Here is a 20083-nt window from a genome sequence, read left to right as displayed (position 1 = left end):
TGAAGGTAGGGCCAGGAATGGGGAAAAAATAAGAACCAAGATGCATTATGTAAAGGTACAAGTTCCCAATGAGAAATGTAAATGGGTTGTATACCTAAAATGTACCAATAAAAGAATTTAAGAAAAAAAATTCTTGAGTCAGTATCTCCATAATACAGTATGTTTTTGAGGCTTGTCTTTTTTTTTTTTTTTTTTTTTTTTTTGGTACCAGGGATCAAAGTTGAGACCTTGTGCTTGCAAGGCAAGCAGCAGAACCACTGAGCTAAATCCCTGGCCCCGAGGCTGGCCCTTGAAACCCAAGCTGACAGTCTCTTTTTATTGATAGGTTTAATTATTTGTATTTCATGGCAGCCCTTTTCCTTTATGTGTCACTTGTTTGTTTTTTCTTATTTACTTGCTTTGACATTGATGTTTTAAAATGATTCCATTTATCTTCCCTATTTGGTTACTGTGCAAATCTCTTAACAAATCTTTAAGGATTATCCTCAGTCTACAATACCTAACTTTGAAAGATGATGTTATACATTCAAATAATACAGTATCAATTAAGTGAGTTTTTAAAATTGTTCTGGTTTTTTTCCCCCATTTGCTTGCTTTGACATTTTATCTTCCCTGTTTGGTTACTATGCAGATGTCATTTAAAAAATCTTTAGTGATTATCCTCTGTATACAATACTTAGTTTTGAATGATCACACAATATATTCAAACATTATGATATCCTTTAAATAAAATTTTTAAATCTTGCAACACTAAACTCTAAATTATTATCTTCCACTTTTTGTGGTATTTTTTATAGTTTCTCTAAGGCTTTAACATTGCCCAAGCAGATTTCTTTTACTTGGCACCTGGTATCTCCTGCCTCTGTGCTACTACTGAGGAATACTTTTTGTAATGTTAGTCTAGTCTCAAAGAGGGAGCCCTTTCCCACAGCCTGTGAAGTGGCCTTTCTCCATGAACATGCCCTTCCCCAGGAGTTAAAGATCTTCAAGGATCCTGATCCCGAAATCTATACCAAACCGAATGGACAGAGTTTTAAATTTCTCTTTTCCTCTTCCTCAATAATTCTCCACCAGGGACCCTAGGAAGACAATTTTTACTGCTCTTTCTGTGATGATTTTAGAATTTTGTTCCTTAGTAGAAAATGGTCTGTGGCTGCACACTACAGACAAGTTTTCTCCAATCTCAACTCCTGCCTCCAATCTTCTTCCTATTCACGTGACAGATGTTCATGGAGAAGAGTCTGTGATGGGTATGAACTTCTACTTCACTCTGTGGTGCTCAAGGATTTTATGTTTTCATACTGGCCTACACTCGCCATTTATCACTTTCACTAACTTTTTAAGGAATTCGCACAAGAATGGTTACATCAAGCACCTGTAAGAGGAAGCTGAGCCAGTGTTCACATCTTGTCTCTCCTCTAATGGCTTGTCTTTCTTTAGATTTCAGAGTGGTCATTCACCAAGCCAGTGGAACAAAGGCATCTACCTCGCATGGTGCCTTTTGTCATTCTTGTCTATCTGAGGGCAATTGATTCATTTAAAGCTCAAGATACAGACACTGAGTTTTGTGTCAAAAACAACATTTATCTCCAAATTCAGGCCACAGTACAAACATTCCCTATTCCTGGACTCTGCCCACCCCCAACAAACAATTCTTCATCCTCAACAAACATATGCAGGCTTGGCCTACAAGCATCTGCTGTAAAATACACCTGTGTTAACTGTTTCAGGCTCTCAAGACTGCCTGGGACTCTCACTCAAAGCTCTATGTGCTCTTTCTGGGGTGGATGTGCCACTGCCTCCTTGGCTAGAATCTCGGCCCACATAGCCACTTCTTTGTCTTTCAGTTTCTGGGCATGTTGAGTTTTGGCACCAATCTGCAGGTATCCTTCCTTCTGGTCGTACTCTGGCCAGTAGGGCAGTCCCTCCCCATTGGGATTCCTGGAAACAGAATCAAAGAGAAATTCTTGGAAGAGCTCCATTAGCCTCCCATTTGTTTCTGCCACTTTCAACTTTCCAGTGGCTTATCTCTCCAGAGACCTATGCACCTCCAGAGACAGGGACAGGCCCATCTCCTCGAGCACCTTGAGCTTTTACAGAGAGCTCCCACTGTTACAGTGCTATGATCTCAGGGTCCGGCATTTGATTACTCCAGTTGTAAAAGATGCCCCATTCCAGCAGGTATCACAACCACAAACCACCACCAATTCCTTTGCATTTCTACCATCAGCCTCACCCAGTCCGAGCAAAGTTGGCCCAGAATTTCATCATCATCCTGCTGATGTTTTTCTCCTCTTCTGAGGCACCCTCTGTTCAGAAGAAGTAAAACACAAAGAAACCCTTTAGTACTCAAAGTGTGGTTGGTTGGGACACCAGCAGTAGCAGCACATAGGATTCTTAGAAATGCAGACTCTTGGCCTTTATTCCACACCTACAGAGTCAAAACTCTGCAGTTTAATAGGATTCTGAGCACCTTTTGCTGAGCACCTTAAGCTTGAGAATCATGTATATAGGACTCACCCATGGACCTGAAGTCCATCCATAGGCTGGCTATCTTTGTCTTTTGTGTCTACCTCTTGCCCTAATGATTACAATGGCACACACTAGGTTTTCTTCTAGTTTATAAAACTGCTGGATGTTTTATACATTTTTAATTTCCTATATATGTCTACCTTTTCATAGAGTCTGAAAAATATCAGACCTGAAATATCACTGAAGTGGGAGATGCCCAGAGGAACGTGTGGGTAAAGAATAGCCCTGAGGTGGATCACAAGTCAAATTGAAGGATTTAATAAATTTGCAAAAAAATTTCACTAAATATTCTATCATTAAATATATAAAAGTTAAATATATGCATTTTGGTTAAATGAAATGACAGACAGATGGGCACATATGACATCTGACTCAAGGTTAGTCCTATTTTTAACCATCTCCTCAGTAACAGTATGATAGACTCTAGTGAGTAGGAAATTAAGCAATAGCATTTTTGCCCTTGAGCAAAGCCCTGCAGAAGATCCAATTCATCTCTCATTATGTCACAGGGCAGGACTGTGAAGGTGACTATAGCTGGGGCATGTAAGGACATAATTTCTTTCATGCATGTTAGAGCAGGAGAAAGGCTGTTCTCTCTGCCCAACATAGTTTGGCCCTGTGATATGTAATTGGGAATCGAAGAGCAGGAAAGAAGCAGAAACTTGCTCAAGGTCATCAACTCAAGACTACTTGGTCTCCTAAATCTAAGCTCATAGCCAGCAAAGAGTCATTACCTATTAAAAATGGAAACCCAAATACTGAGTAGATCTCATCTCCATGGTCTCCTACCACCGTCTTGGGTTTCAAGGGTGATGAGAAGCTTGGGCGATACTGGAACTCATACATGTAGGTGGGGGCTCCAGCATCTAAGAAGACATGGATCGTGCATAATTTATGGTACTGTATACACATTTGACTAGACTCAAGTCTCTGGTTGGGCAGGAAATCCATGGTTATCATCATAGGACAGAAAGAGAATTCCAGGAAAGATTCTTGCTAGGCCAGGCTCACACAGATGGTTGAGCTAGAACTTGGATTTGAATCACATGTTTATTGAATGAAAGAATGAATGAATGCAATGCACCAATCAACCCACTAGATCTATTTCAGTGAGAGCCCATAGTGCTCTTTCATGTCAAAAATATCTACAATCTGGTACAGGCTTTCTTCATCCTACTTTTGAACATTTCCCAGTTTTTTTCTCATGCATTCTGAGGAAAGTGAGCCAAATCAAACAGCTTTTCAAAAAATGAGGATACTTAAATACAAATATAGGTACATAGGGAACAATCTGTCTGTTGTGTTGCAATCTGTCTGCTGCAAACTGCAAAAATTAGTATGTCATCAGACACCTGACATATCCTGCTTTTTTTTTTTGGTACCTGGGATCAAACTCAGGTCCTTGCGCTTTCGGGGCAGATGGTGGAAGCACTGAGCTAAATCCTGGGCCCCATAACCTGCTTGATTTCTTGGGCCAGTGAACATTAAGGGACTGAGTTAATAATGTGCTGGTAAAAAAAAGGAAACGCATAAGAGAAGGATGACTTTGGCTTCTATTTTTCCCCTATTTTTTGCCATGCTTTCTTACCAAAGCAAATATCTCCAAGCCCTAAAATGCTACATTTTCTGCTGACTGGATGATTAGAACCACCAATTCCTACACCTATAGGACTCTCATGGACCCTACATTTGTGGAATTCAGCATGTAGCATCAACCATATTGCCCACAGAAAAGGAAGACCAAGAGAAGAAAGGTCAAGTTCCAGTCAGACTGGTGGAGTTTTCTATTCTTCTCATGAATACAGTATGGAAATGTAAACATGGGCAGGGGATTTAGCTCAATGGTGCTCCTGTTTGCCTTGCAAGCAGAAGGTCCTGAGTTCTAGCCTCAGTACAAAAAAAAAAGTAAAAATGCAAAAAAAAAAAAAAAAATGAGCAAAAACATTTTGCTGAAACTGGTACATTTCCCAAACATTTTTGAAAGAAACTCAGAATCCAATACTAAAGAAAACAATTCTGTAAATGGGAGAAATTATTTTAGGCAGCATGCAGCCTAACATTCTTTAAAAAAAACCTTTTGCTTAAAACCAGTTAGATTTATAAATTTCCTATAGTCACAAGTCTTCAAAGGAAAGAAGGCCATAGGTTTAGGAAGTGGCAATTACAACCATAAGAAAAGCAGAAACAATGGGAAACCATGAGGTTACCAAATATTTGCATAATAGGAGATGCAGAAGAGGAAATGAGGAAAGGCCCAGAAGGCATATTTCAAGAAACTATGGCTGAAAACTTCCCTAGATGGGAATAGATGCCAAAATGTAGATCCAGAAAGCAGAGTGGGCTCCAGTAAATTTCACCAAAAAAAGAACACCAAAATTAGAGAATAATGACATTTTCAAAAATCAAAGACAAGGGAAAATTATGAGGAGAGTATCAAGAAATAAGAATCATATCACATCATATCACATGCCACATCATATCACATACAAAGGCATGCCTATAAGACTAGCAGCAGATTTCATAGCAGGAATTCTGATGCCAGAAGAGAGTTGGATAATATACTTAATGCACTAAAGGAAAAAATATCTGCCAACATAGAATACTGTAGGTGGGAAAGCTGTCTTTCAGAAACGAGGAAGAAATGACAACTTTCCCAAACAAGCAAGGGTATAGGAATTCATCCCTTCTAGACCTACCTTATAGGAATTACTAAACAGAATTCTCTAAACTGTAACAGAAAGATAGTAATTAATAATATGGAACATAGGAAAAAACTTAATTCATAAATAAATCAGAACCACATTTTGGATACTGTAAGAATAGAATGACAATATGTACAGGAATTCTATCATCAGTATAAGTTAAAAGAAAAGATCTTACAGAAATAGTTAAAATAAACCATTAACTATAGCCTAAACAAAATGTGATCATAAAATGATATACATTTTCATATCAAATATAGTTATTATATGCAATCAAATTTAAGATGTTATCAGTATAAAACAGACTGTTGTAAGTGTAAGGTGCTATATAGAAACCTTATCATAATCAAGTAAAAACATTTAGTGAAATCACACAAACAACACACACAAATGAATCGGATTTAGAAGTATAGCACTACAGAAAATCATCAAATGACAAGGGAGGACAGTAATGAGGAAGAAATAAAAAAAGTATTTACAAAACAACCAGAAAACAATTCATGAGATTAGAACATTTGTAAGTTCTTGTCTCTCAATAATTACCTTGAATATAAATCAATTAAATTCTCCAATAAAATGACACAAATTGACTGAATGAACTTTTAAGTACCAATAAAGTTAGTTTTTTAAAACATGAAATGACCTAAGTATTTATGATGCCATTCAGTATATAAGAGACACACCCCACCTTTTAAGACATACATAGACTCAAAGTGAAGGACTGAATACATTATTATACCCAAGTGGAGACCAAAGTTGAATGGAGGGAGCTACTTATAGCAGATAATGGAGGGTAACAAAAAACTGTAGGAAGAAAAACATAGACATTATATTTTGACAAGGGGGTCAAGTCAATAAGAGGCTATAACAAATTTAAATGTATTCACACTCAACATCTGAGCACCTAAAGAGATAAATTAAATGTCAAAGGATCTGAGACTAAGAGATATATTATCATACAATAATAGTAGGGACTTCAATACCCCATTTTTAACAATAGATCATCCAGATAGAATATTCATAACGAAGCAACAGACTTAAACCACAATATGGATCAAATGAACTTAACAGAAATACGTAGAATATTCAAGCCAACACAAACACAGCACAATCTTCTTGAGCACAGACAAAATATTCTCCAGAATAAGTTACATATGAGGGCACAAAACAATCCCCACCTAATTTAAGAAATTGGAAATTATACCTAGTATCTTTTGAAACTACAAAGGCATGATACTAGAAATTACAATGGGAAATTTGGGAAAATTCAGAAATTCATGAAAGTAAAGCATCATGGTCCTGAGCAACTAATGAGTCAATGAAAAAATTAATAAAGAATATTTTGAGATGAATAAAAAGGGAAGCATAGAATACCAAAATTCATGGGATACAGCAAAGCAGTTCTAAGAGGAAGGTATATGTCAATAACACATATCAATAACACCTGCATCTACAAAGAAGAAAGATGTCATACAAACAACCTAATGTTTGCTTTCAACAAGCAAAAGAACAAATCAAGTTCAAAATTACTAGCAGAAATGAAACAATAAAGATCAGAGCACAAATGATAAAGAGGTTATAAATATATACAAAAGATTAAGGCTTAAATTCTTCAAAACATACACAAAACTCACAAACCTTTAAGTACACTAACCAAGAAAAAGAAAGCAGACTCTGCCGGGGATTTAGGTCAGTGGTTTCGCCCCCTGCTGCGCAAGCACAAGGACCCAAGTTCGACCCTCAGTACCAAAAAAAAAAAAAAAAGTTGACTCAGATAATACAAAAAGTAAAAATGGACGTTACCACTGACACTAAAATACAAAAGATCATGAAATCACTAACATCACATGCACCCAAATTTGAAAACCTGGAAAAAAATGAATAAATTTCCAGTCCAATATCACCTACCAAAACTGACCTAAGAAAAATTAGTCTGAACTGATCAACACCAGGTATGGAAAAGTAATCAGTGATGAAAAGTCTCCACCAAAGAAAAGCCTAAGACCGGATGGTAGCACTGATGAATTATTGACAAAATTTTAAAAACTAATGCCAGTCCTTCTCAGTTTCTTCCAAAAAAGCAACTAATAAAGGTATCTTCCCAAAAGAATTAAAAGAATCATACCACAGCCATATATGTACACCCATGTTTATAGCGGCACAGTTTCTAATAGCTAAAGCTTGGAACCAGCCCAAGTGCCCATCAACTGGAAAATGGATAAAGAAGATGTGGGTTTTTAAATTTTATAAAATGGAGTACTACTCAGCCATAAAGAACGACAAACTAGAAGGATTTATAGCTAAATGAATGCATATTGAGGTGATATTCTTAAGTGAAAAGAATAAGACATACATGTGCAAATACCAAAAAGTGTCTCTGGTGTGAGAAACTGAAAGTGTAAATAAGGATTAAAATGAATAATTGATAATGTGAAATAGGAAGAAAAATTCCAATGGATAGAGGAAGTGGGAGGGGAAGGGGAAAGGAAAGAAGGGAAAGGAAAAATTATGAGAAAAGGAAAAAATAGAAACAAAGTCTTTGTAAATAGGGAAGGGTGGAGGGTGTGAAGGGAGGACAGGGAATGGGGAAAAAATAAGAACCAAGATACATCATGTACAGGTATAAGTACCCAATGATAAATGTAAATGTATTTTATACCTAAAATGTACCAATAAAAGAATTTTTTAAAAAAGAATACTTGAAAAGTATTTGATGAGGTTTTTCTACACTGACATTAACATAAGACAAGTATATTACAAAAAGAAAGTAACAGTTTAATATTCTTAATAAACACAGATGTAAAAATCTTCTAAAAATGCTAGCAAATTGAGTTCAAAGTGCATTAAGAGAATAATCCACTACAACCAAGTAGGGTTTATCCCTGACATGCAAAAATTGTGCTATATCATGTTATAAAATTAATGACTGAAACACGATCATCTCATTAGATGCAGAAAAAAATACCCAATATCTTTCATCAGAGAAATCTACCAAGTTCAGGATAAAAAATTTATCCCAATACAAGAAAGCCCAGATATGAGAAGTCCACTGCTCATAGTATTCTCAAATGTGAAAAAATTGAAAGCCTTTTCTGTAAAATCTGGAATACAAGGGTTCTTGCTCATACCACCTCTGGATTGAAAGTCCACACCAAAGCAATTAGGCAAGAAAAAGAAATTAAAAGTGTCCAAACAGGATATGTAGATCTGAAGCAGTCACTTTTTGCTGATGACAATATTTTTGAAGTACAAAATCCTATATACTTCACTAACATTTGTTAGAACAAATAAAACAATGAATACAAAAAAGTAAGAAGATACAAAATGAACATGCAAAAATCCATAGCATTTTTATATTTTTAACAATAAACTCTCTAAAAAGGAAATCAGCTAAACAGCCCCATTTACACTAGCTATAAAATAAAAATATCTAGGAATAAATGTAACCCAGATGGTGTAAAACCTGTACACAGAAAATTATGAAATGTTAATGAAAGAAACTAAAGAACATAATTACATGGAAAAATGTTTTATGTGCATGAACTAGAAGAATTACTATTGCTAAAATATCCATAATATCCAGAACAATCTGCCAGTTAGATGAAATCCTTCTCTGAATTTCAATGTTATCCTTCAAGAAAATATAAAACAATCCTCAAAATCATATGAAATGAAAAATCTCAAGTCACCAAGGCAATCATGAATACAAAGTATGCAACTGGAGATAGCATACTGCCTGATTTCCAAAAAATATTACACATTAGAAATTCATGGTATTGGTATAGACACACACACACACACACACACACACATACACACACTCACACAGCCCAAAGAATAGGATACAGATCCCAGAAATCAATCCAAGCATATACAACCAATTTTCCCCAAATGTGCTAAGAATTTGCACTGAAAAAGACAGTGTCTTCAAAAAGTGGTTCAGGAAAAACTGGGTTCCTATATGCATAAAGATTAAACCAACCTATTATCTGATACCATATAAAATCAAATAAAAATAAATTAAAGGTTAAAACATACCATCAGAAACGCAAAAACAACTAGAAAAAAACATAGGGGAAGACTACATGACAATGCTATGGGAAATTCATTTTTTGACTTTAACTCCAAAAGTGTAAGCAACAGAAGTAGAAAACAGACAAATGAAATTTTCTCAAATTGAAAAGTTTTGCCACAGGAAGGAAAACAACAGTATAGGAGAAAACCTTAAGATTGAGAAAAAATTTATGCAAGCCATACATGTGTATATTAAGCAAAATATATTACAAGTTCAAACATCTCAAGTGCAAGAAAACAAAACAAAATAACTCAATTAAAAAATAACCAAAGGGCCTCAATTGACATTTCTTAAAAGAATACATGCAAATGAACAACAATTGCATCATAAAATGTTCATTATTAATAGGTATTGAGAAAATGCAATAAAAATCACAATGACATATCATCTTACCCTGGTCAGAATGGCTCTTATCAAAATATTAAAAAATAAAATGTTTTGGCAAGGTTGTGGAAAAAGGGAACACTTTTGCAGTATTTGTGAATGTAAAATAATCTGGAGATTCTTAAAAAAAACTAACAAAAGAATTAGCATATGATCCAGTAATCCCACTGCTGGGTATCTCCTCAAAGTATTTGAAAGGAGTTTGTTGAAGAGCTGTCTGTACCATGTTCACTGCAGCACTATTCACAGAAGTTAAGTTATGAAATCAACCTGTGTCTGTCAACAGAAGAGTGGGTAACAACAATGCAGTATTATATACAAATAGCCATATGAAGAGAAGTTCTTTCATTTGTGACAACATGGATGAAATAGGAGAACACTATACATAAAATAAGATAGGCAGAGAAAGACAAATATCACATGTTATCACTGATGTGTGAATCCAAAGCAAAACTCATAAAACCAGAGGGAAATGTGGTGGTGATTTAGGTTGGTGTGAGGGATAGAAGGAGATGATTTTGAAAGGGCACTAAATCACTGAGAAATGTAGGTTTTTTTCTTCTTTAGTTCCATTGCACAGTGTGGTGAATATATTTAAAAACAAAGTATTTTTCAATTACATTTCTTTTTTGTTTCTTTGTTTTTGTTTTGTTTTGGGGGGTTTATTGGTACTGGTGATAGAACTCGGGTCCTCCCACTGGCAGGACAGGCGGCTGAACCACTGAGCTAAATCCCCAGCCCCTCAATTACATTTCTAAGAGAATAAATGTCAGGGATTCTCACTACTATAAATATTCAGCAATTGAGAAGATTGGTGTGTTCATCAGCCTGATATAATCATTCTAGTTGGCATCCATAAATCATACTGTAATTATTTAGTTTATATTTATAAATCATAATATCATAAAGGTGTACTATATACAGTTATAAAAATATAATTTGCCAATTAAAATTTTTTGTATTCTCACTCTTTCTTGTTCTCAAAATATCTTATTGTATTCACCAAGGTGCCAGAAATGGTTTGCAAGGAATTGAAATTACACAAAATGAAACAGTGAAAAGGGAGCATTAGGATTAGTTTTTATAATATTTATTAAGTTTAGAATTTTATAATCCTACCAGAATACTAGGGACAGAAGTATAGAATAAAGAAACATTTACTGATTTGAGAGCGTGTGAACAAGACTTAGGAGCAAAAGAGTTCTCTGAGCTTTTGTAAATGGCACCTAGAGGAAGTCAACTTCTGTCTAGGTGACCTCACCTATCATAAACTCACTGTCCATGCACACTGCAGGTCCTGTGATACATCCCATCTGGCCCTCCACTTGGCCACACTGGCTCACACCAGCACAGATACTGAAAATCACTGTATCACCCCAACCCTGCACTCTCTACTGCCCTCTCATGTTCACAGTCTTCTGCCAGGAGAAACTTTTGATCCAATAGCTGACTTCTATTCTTCTTCCATATCTAATAGTTAACCTATCTTCAATCCAGTTCTAACTCTGAAAACATCACAAGACCCATATTCCAAAACTTGACTTCTAGCCCAACATAACCCCAATAACCTGAGAGAAGGAGCCCCTGTAACAGATACTGCCGGTGCTTCCTTCATAAACATGTTTCTGGGCAGTCCAATTTTGCATCCACTGACAGCATCTGAAACTCTTTTTTTTAAGTCTTTTGTATGGCCACTTAAACCACTTGGCCCATGTTTGCTGAGGATCAAATTTCAGAAAATTAACAACTACTTAGAACATCCTTCAACCCATGACATGTGGGTATTGGTGGATAAATTTCCATCTCCTTCCTGTTCAGGCAGCACAACCCTGATATGTGTTTTTCTTATTTCTCAGAACTCTCTAGCTCTGTTTTGCACATTACACACATGCTTGGCTGGGCATCAGCTTTGGCTTCCAACGTTTTCCTGTATCATTTCCTCATCTCCCTACTGGCATTTTCTGGGATCACCTCACAAATGAACAATTTGTATTTGGACCATTTTATCATTCCACTCAGGGCACAAACAAAATACAACAGAGCCCCTCCCTGGGACATAAAGAATCTGTCTTTTAGTTCTGGCCTCCAACACTTCATCATCTGTCTTAATAGGTAGGTAGGTCAGAGAACAAACTAGTATGTCAGAGCCTCTCTCACACAATTTCTAAGACTCACCTCTGTGACTACGGGCCACAATCACAGATGGGACACAAAACGTCCTGTCTGCCAACATGTCCATAAACAGTTCTTTCTTTTTGACAGGATCATCTGTTCCTCCTAAATACTTCTCAGTGGCCAAGGGTGCCAGTTCCTCAGGAACATTCTGAAATGCATCAAGAAAGGGACAACTCCCACTTGTTGAGTAATGTGGATTTCCCCAGCCAGTCAAGAAGACTTCACTGATGGTGAAACTCTTGAGCCCTGTGCAAATCCTCCTGGGGTAGTAAAGGGGAAAGGCAGAAAAATCGGCCACACCTGATTCCACTCCATTGTCGGCCATTGAATTGATTTGTAATTTTCAGTGAGCCCCCAGCCCTTCCTTGTTGTTCTACTAATTCCCATTATTCCCTACATGCTTACAACCAAGGGATAGAACTTCCATAAGAGTGTTGTGGCCATCTTCTGGTCCAGGTTGTCTCCAGAGATTGGAATACCATTCATCTGTTAATAGAATGGTTAAGCATTTGTGAGTAATCATGAATTAACAGAAAACCAGCCAAAACAATATAGAATGAAGCTTCTATGTTGGGCCCTGATAGGCCTGGATCTTTTATGACTTTGAAAATATCAGTGAAACAAATGAACTGACATCCAGAACACACAGATCTAGATGACCAAGAAAAACAAAATTACCATTAAGATTCTTCTGAACCACAGAACTCTCATCTATTCAAATCTCTGCGCTAAGAGACAATCCAAGTCCTTCCTAGCTTCCTGCAGCTTAAGGTCATGACCCCAGACTGCTAAAGTGCCTTCTTCAGAAAGTGCAATACTGCCAGAAGCTGGTCCTATGCAGATTTTTGAACTTTTCCTTAGAGCAGTTACCTCAGAAACATTGAAATTATCCCTTCTTCTCTTTCTTTTGCAGTGTAAATCTTTCTCCCAAAACAGTTTCCTAAAAGATCTGAGAACTAAATTTTTGGAAATGTTTGAATCTTTTCTAAAGTATAGAAGCACCTAGGGAGATAACTCTTGATCTCTCTGTCAGTCCCAATGGGAGGATGAAGGTCTAACTTCTGTAGGGGCCTCACTTCAAGTTACACCTCTGCCTCCTGTCATGAAGAAAATCCTGTTTCTCCTGCTGATGAGCATGAGTGAACAATCCAGTGATCTGGCCACGTGGTTGCTCCCCTCACACCCACCGTGCCTTCCTGAGCACACTTAGCCTTCAACATCTCCAGCTTTGGAGTTAGGGATTTGAATTCATTTCGTGCTTGGTCTTTTCTCTATTGCAATCAAATTACAGAATAAAACCTGTGGCAATGTTTTATCCAGTCTATAGCTTTGTTTAGCCTTTCTTCCATTTTCATAGAGAAAAATATCTTAAACAGAGTGACTTTCTCTGAATCTTTGCAGTGAGTACTTGAGAACCCAGGTGGAGATCTATGGGAGCCATGAATGCAGGCTCAAGGTGAAAGCTGCTGCACCCCAGACAAAATCTCCTGGACTCCCCAAATCTGTCACCTTTCTAGGATTCCTTAGAATGTCCAGCGGCTCAATTGTTATCTCTGCAGAACCCTTTAACCAGGACATTTCAGGATTATTTAATGGAAAGCCAGTCAAAATTTGTAGGAAGTTTCTAAAGGCTGTAGCACCCAGGTGATGGTTGAATGTGTGGAGGGTATGCATCTGTCTAAGAGGCCTGTACATACTCACCATTGGAATGATCCAGCCAAACTCTTGTTTGTTGAATCCTACCATGTAGGGGACAGTGTTGAAGTTCTTTTCAGCCAGAATTTCTTCAGGCGCCTTGGGCAGCAGCACTCCATCAATAACAGTGGGCAGGAGAAAATAGTTCTGGGGAGAACAGTATAATGTCTGTGATTACTCTGTCTCAGGAAACATGCATGAACCTCTCTCTGCCTGTGTGAGCCACTGGCCATCATCATAATCTCCCGTGGTGTTGCCCACTGGCCATAGAAACTCAGGTTCCTAATAACAGTGCTGTTTCTGTAAGACAATAAGGGCAGAAGTTTAGGAAGCTAGTGGTGATGAGGTGATGCTGGTGGGAGAGGAGAAGGGGAATCATCACCCAAATTAAAGTATCTATTATTATGATATACATAAAGTTGATTCTAGTGCTTTATAATAGTTATGCTGTAAAATCACAGTGGATGCTGAACTAGTGAATGCTGGGTAATTGTTCCAAGGGAGATTCCAGAGTCAGGTTCCTGGCATCCTCTATCACATTATCATTGCTCATGTTTTATAGGTAGGCTCTTATCTAAAGACATTGCATAACACAAACTTCTTACAGAGAATTAATTACATATATAATTTATTTATAATAATACCTCACCTGGGAAGGGCTGAAGATTTTCAGGGCTCTGGATAATGTCACTGTAAATTTCTTTGGCTCCTGCTCACAACAATGCTATCTACTACGCTTTTTACAATCTCATCATCTCATGAATCCACAAATGTAGAGAGATAAGGAAATTTCTTCTTATTTTGGACTTACAGTATTTTTGATTCATTAACATTGAAATGAGAGGGAAGAGGCTCATATGTCAAGGGTCAATGAAGCATATGTATCTTGTGTATTTCCTCTGTGAGGCAATCAGTCCTCTGTGCTTAGGAAAAGTAGACAGCACTTCCACACTATGTTTGAGAGCTGTTTTAAACCAATAAAAAGCAATATCACAATGTCACTAATAAAAGTAATATCACAAAAATGGTGCACTTCACAGAAGACCAAAAAAAACCATTCTTGATATGAGAGATGGAACAATAAAGCATATTTTCTCCTTTGATCTCACATTGGTACATGGGCATGATGCTATTCAAGTTGCTCAGCACTCTGGCCATACTCATAAAAGATCACATAAGTCTCGCAAGTATTGATTTGGGGTCATGAATACATTTTAGCAAGGAAATGAATTCACTGTTACAGAACCCCAGATTGCTGAGAGTCAGCTGTACATATCTATTTATCAATAAACCTGAAGTTATTAAGTATATCATTCAAGATGCCTAAATGGGACTTGATTCCCTATTTGCAAGGAAGAAAAGATCAAGACATGGACAGAATCCTACTGTAATAGTCTGACAATACGGAACTGGCTCTGGGTGCAACTACTGAAGCTTGTGTACTTCAGAAAGGGCTCATCTGGGAACCAGCAAGAGGAGTAGCTCATCTGAAAGAATTTACTTACCAGGCCCATGGAAGGAGGTGTTTGTCATGCATAGTGGGATTTGAGGCTAAAGTCTATAGGCAAGTGGAAAAAAATCAAAAGACAAGGGAGCAAAGGAGTCCTTTTGCAGAGCTAAACCCAGGAATGTTAAGGAGCACTGAGTTTGGAGAAATGCCTCAGGACAGGGACAAGTAATAGTGTCAGGCGGGAGAAAATATCTTCTGCAGAATATCTGGCACATGCATAATATCATGCATAAGTTTTGAAGTCTAACTGACAGGAGGAAAGGCAATTTGTCTAGAAGCAAGATCAGCCTTTTAAGAAAATATATGATATGTTCTACCTTAGCCTTATAAGGGTAAGTCTGGTAACATTTATCATAGAGGTGTGGAGAAAAAGAAGAGGCAATAAATAGTCAAAGTGCAGAAGTCAAGCAATGAAGGTCTCGGTGAGAAATCACGCAGGGGAGAACACTGCAATCAGAAATCATGAGCACAACAATAATGGCCACTGACTACTCAGTGGACATTAGTGGCTTTCCTATGAGGCCACCTGCATGGTCTTGATCCAGTTAGAAAATTTAGGGACATCACTCACACTTCACACCCTGTTCATCAGCAAGTCCTGTCAGTTCTTCCTTCTGATACATCCAGACTCCACTCACATGTCTCCACCTCACTGCTCTAGCCCTGGTATAATCCTCCGGGATTGCTGGATTGGGCTGCAGCAGTGCATTGGCCCACTCCCACCCCATGGTCTCTCTGCACCTGCCCCGATGCTTCCCTGCTCTCTAGTGTGATCTGCAGTCAGAGTCTGTTGTAAAACCTAAGATACATCACTGCTCTGCTCAGAGGCCTCTGAGCACCATCCATCTCATGTTGAGTCACAAATCAATCCTCTCTGTGTCCTCCCCATCTCAACTTCCATGACCTGCAGAGCCTACAGCCTTTCCCCTCTCTCATTGCTTCCCCCACAAACACACTGGCTTTGTGCATCAAGGCCATTTTGCAGCTGCTGTTATTTCTGCATATGTAGCTGACCTCCCTACCCTGTAATAGCAGGCTATAAGTGGCAAGGGCTTTTTCTTCCACACAATTGGCTGTTTTTCATTTGAGGTCTGACCGTGGCCTTTAAATAGCTCAAATGGACATGTCAGGTAGCAGAGTTGGGCAAGCATAGCTCCTTTGCCACATGGCTGTCACCAAGACTTAAGTTCTAGTATGTGAAGGGGCAGGGCCCTGCTGAGTCAATTTCCATCCAAGGTCAACTTGACTCCAACTAAATTCTTTCCCTCTGAATTAACCATTTGTTCCTTTCAATAAGATATGCGAGTGTCTCACCTTTTATAGCCCTGCCTGCAACACTCTATCATCAGGTGTCCTGCCCCCCTCCTTCCCAAGCTTGTAATGAATAAACACTGAGTGTTCTAGGTGCATTTTGTCCTTGCTGCCCAAAGCAGCTTAGATCAGCCCAAGACCCAGCTTTCTTTCTAGTCTTATTTCTGTCTTCTGTTCTTGCCAGCTTGTGTCATATTGTCTCATGAGCGATTGAAGGCCCACTGAAGCATTCTTCAATAACCTTCTCTTTATGTCTAGAACTCTATCTCCAGGTTTCCCAAGAGCTGGCACCTTCCCCACTCCATCGCTGGATTCCCATATATCGACATGATATAAAACATCCCCCAAAAGTCTCATGTTCAAGTTGGAAAGGGTGGTCACTGATAACTTAGAAGGGTGTGTTCATATCCAGGATCCACTTTTTTCTTTCTGCTTCCCAGCTGCAGTGTAATGAAGAGTTCTCCTCTACCAGGCCCTTCCACCTTGGCATTTCTGTCTTGGAGCCAGTCTATCACAGACTGAACCCACTGTTACTGCAAGAAAAAAATAAGCATCTCTTCCTTTATGCTGTGGATGCCAGCTATTACATCCCAGTGAAAGGAAAGCTGATGGATATGCCTTTTCAGTCTGTCCTTGACACTGCTATTTACATTCATACCACAACCCAACTCTGTGCCCATTATCTTTCACCTCTACAGGTAGTAGAAGGTGGGTTTCCTGGCTGCTAGGAGGAGCATTGTCATCATAGGCTCCTCCCTTGCACAGATAATTAGCCCTATCCAGTCTCAGGAGGCATGCCCTTAATCAAAGATCCTCTGTCCCTTCTCTAGTTTCCTGCACCTCCTAATAATCGAATATTCTGGTCAAGCCACTTCCACAGGAACATTGCAAAGCTAGAAATGTGAATGAGAAAATGGTAGAGGAGACCACAGTAGACAAATTTGCTGACTGGGAGCACAGGACTGGGACTCAGAGGAGTTCACTTCAGTCCTGTATCTGACCTTCTGGCTGTATTACCTTGGCGAGTCGTGACCCTCTCTGGACTTCATCAATATGTCCATAAGGACGAGCTATAATTCCACAAGAGAGATTCTTTTCATTGTGAATTGGAGCTCAAAGGAGTAAACAAGAAATCAGAACTGCTTACCTCACTAGGGTCTCCAAATAAATCCACCTTCAAAAATCTCTGTGAAGACAGAGGCAAAAGTTGTGATGAGAAGGCTTCCTGAGATTAAAGCTCATTCTTGCATCTGTGCCCAGAGGTATCACATTTTCACTCCTGTTTCAACTTTGGTTGGGCCCAGACAAAAATGACACTATACAGATTCTGCTGTTCATGAGCTTGGGGTAGCAGAGAAGGATAGTGGGGCAGGGGGTAGGGGAGAAGCTCGGGGACCAGGAAGGATGGGTCAGGCCAGGGAACCCAGAATCCTACTTCTTTGTGAAGAGAGATAAGGTCAATTTACAAGTTGTTATTTAATAATACAAAAAGAAAAATGAAATTCCCAGTTCAGATCAGTAGGCTACATAGCTCACCTCCCCTGACAGCACCCTTCCCTACATTTAGCATGGAGAGATGGATGGATGGATTGCTCAATGAAAATAAGTTGGATGGATCCATGGATGACCTAATGAAAACTAGTAGATAGATGACAGATGCAACATTGCTTTTGGAATATTGAGGGGAAAAGGGTAGAAATGTGTTGGTTGATGTTATGACTTGCACCTAGATGTTTCCTAAAGTGTCATGCAGTCATGGGTGAGGCATTTTCAGAAGTGACTGAATCTAGAGTGTGTGATTGATTCATGGTGCAATGCTAGGATTAAGGGTGCTAGGGTTAAGGGTGATGATTACTAAATCAGGCCACTGATTGGTTTGGCACTGCCCTAATCCCAGTGGCCTGGATATAATATAAGAGATAGAAAGAGGCTTGTCTTGTCTCTTGTTTGTTCTGCTACTTTCTGCTCACTATGAACTGTGTCTCCTCTGCTATGCCTATATTTTATGCTTTGGAGTCAGCCAATTGCAGACTGAATTCTCTAAAAGCTGCCACTTAAATAAGCTTTCCTCTTTAACTTTGGATGTTCACTATTTTGTCTCAGAAATGAGGGAGAAGTAACTAAGACAGTAACTAAGTAACTCATTGAGATGTGAATAAACAAATGAAAATTATGGATGGGTGAAATCTTGATTGATGAAACTGTGAATTTTATTTATGGATAAAAGATGGCTAGAGGAATAAGATAATGACAGGTAGATTCAGTTAGCATAATGTAGCCAGTTATCCGAAAATGCAGAAAATGGGGCCTCTCATGGATTATAAATTCTGTAGTTTCTAAACAAATTAAGATAAACTGTGTTATATTTCTGAAATACTTATTACTTGATGTCCCCATCCCCAAAACTTTGGATGTAGTTGCTTACAGAAACATAGAGAATTCAACTTCTTGATATACATCTGTAAATGAGAACGTTAAAATATTATCATAGGAAGGGATAGAGATGTTTATGTAGTTTTTATCACATTATGATTGGATTTTTTTACATTTGGCCGAGTTTGTAATAAAAAGTAAAAAATTAAATTCCAAGTTTGGGTCAGTAGGCTGGGAGTGGTGCTGAAAGTGAGAAACTATCCCAGATAACTTAACCAGGGCAAGAGAGCAGCTGAAGAGATGAAGTCTAGGGCCAAGTACACGGGTACCACTAAAATAGAGGCACTTACCATTTTCTGTGTGGTCTCCAGGAGCTCCTCCTCTGTCTTCTGGCGCAGGCAGTGAACCATGACAGCTGAGGAAGTGGTTTTACAGCCAGCAGCAACAGCAATTTTCTACAGTGATAGCAAGTAACAATGGGCTTCCAAAGCAATGTCCCTTCCCTTCATCAGTGTACCCAAAGGGCTGTTATCCCAAACAGTGCCGAAGTGTATACCATGTCTCCCACACAGTAATGCTTATGGAGAATCACAGGAGGGCTGTATAAGATGATTCACTAGGAGATAGTCAATAAAGTATGAAATATGATTTAAATATGAGCATTGAGGTAGTCCTTCCTGCTCAGCCATTCTCACTTCAGTGATCCCGTAAGCATCTCAACTGAATCCACAGCAAGAAACATCTCTGTGGATTCCAACAGAGCAGAGAATGTACAATAGCTGTTCAGGGTGAGACCTACCTTAGCCACAGGCTTGATGTTTTTGCTGAAGAGACCAGTAGTGAGGACCACACCACTCTGAGAAATGGCCCTGTGGAAGAGGTTCTTGGCCAGGGGAGACAATAGCTGGCAGGGAAGTGGAGAGAGGAAAAGTTAATTCTCAAAGGGTGAAGGTCAGTGACTCACTTGTACTTTAAGGCTCCTTCCACCCACACCTATGCCCTGGACATTCACCTTAACACATACCAGTGAGTATATATGGCAGCTCATCACATGTCCCTTTTGTTTCCCAGGCTCCTCCTGGGTGCCATTTCCCCAAGGCAACTTTATAGAGATGGAGCCAGAGCACAGAACAAGGGATAATATTGGAAGTGTGCGGTGAGTGACCACAGTAACAAGCAAAATGTGGGAAGACAGTTTTCATTCCCAGCAACAAATTCTGGTTTAGAAATTCCATTAGTTAGAATTGTTTCTAGGAAAAATAATCATTATGTTAGAGCTAGGATTGTTGCTCACTGGTAGAGTGCTTGATTCATATATACATAGAT

General features: G+C 38.6%; 1 protein-coding gene across 3 annotated transcripts in view; it reads right to left on the bottom strand.

The window, feature by feature from the left end:
• Positions 1-1563: 1563 nt before the first annotated feature.
• The window catches only part of LOC106009668 (liver carboxylesterase 1-like), a 33756-nt gene continuing 15236 nt past the window's right edge, over positions 1564-20083 (bottom strand). For all 3 annotated transcript variants that reach the window (XM_087206349.1, XM_087206351.1, XM_087206355.1), the window contains exons 6-14: positions 19557-19661; positions 19108-19212; positions 17532-17570; positions 13570-13710; positions 12274-12354; positions 11869-12016; positions 3267-3398; positions 2237-2309; positions 1564-1941 (exon numbers count right to left, since the gene is read on the bottom strand). In XM_087206349.1, coding sequence (XP_087062475.1) covers positions 1758-1941; positions 2237-2309; positions 3267-3398; positions 11869-12016; positions 12274-12354; positions 13570-13710; positions 17532-17570; positions 19108-19212; positions 19557-19661 — 1008 coding nt within the window. In that variant the 3' untranslated portion in view covers positions 1564-1757. The remainder of the gene's footprint in view (positions 1942-2236; positions 2310-3266; positions 3399-11868; positions 12017-12273; positions 12355-13569; positions 13711-17531; positions 17571-19107; positions 19213-19556; positions 19662-20083) is intronic.

Source organism: Heterocephalus glaber, unplaced genomic scaffold (assembly GCF_053883595.1).
Source record: "Heterocephalus glaber isolate CG9 unplaced genomic scaffold, H.glaber_assembly_v1.0 deba00000071, whole genome shotgun sequence".
Classification (NCBI taxonomy): domain Eukaryota; kingdom Metazoa; phylum Chordata; class Mammalia; order Rodentia; family Bathyergidae; genus Heterocephalus; species Heterocephalus glaber.
The sequence above is the reverse complement of the archived record's forward strand: the minus strand, read 5'-3'. Positions and strand labels throughout refer to the sequence as shown.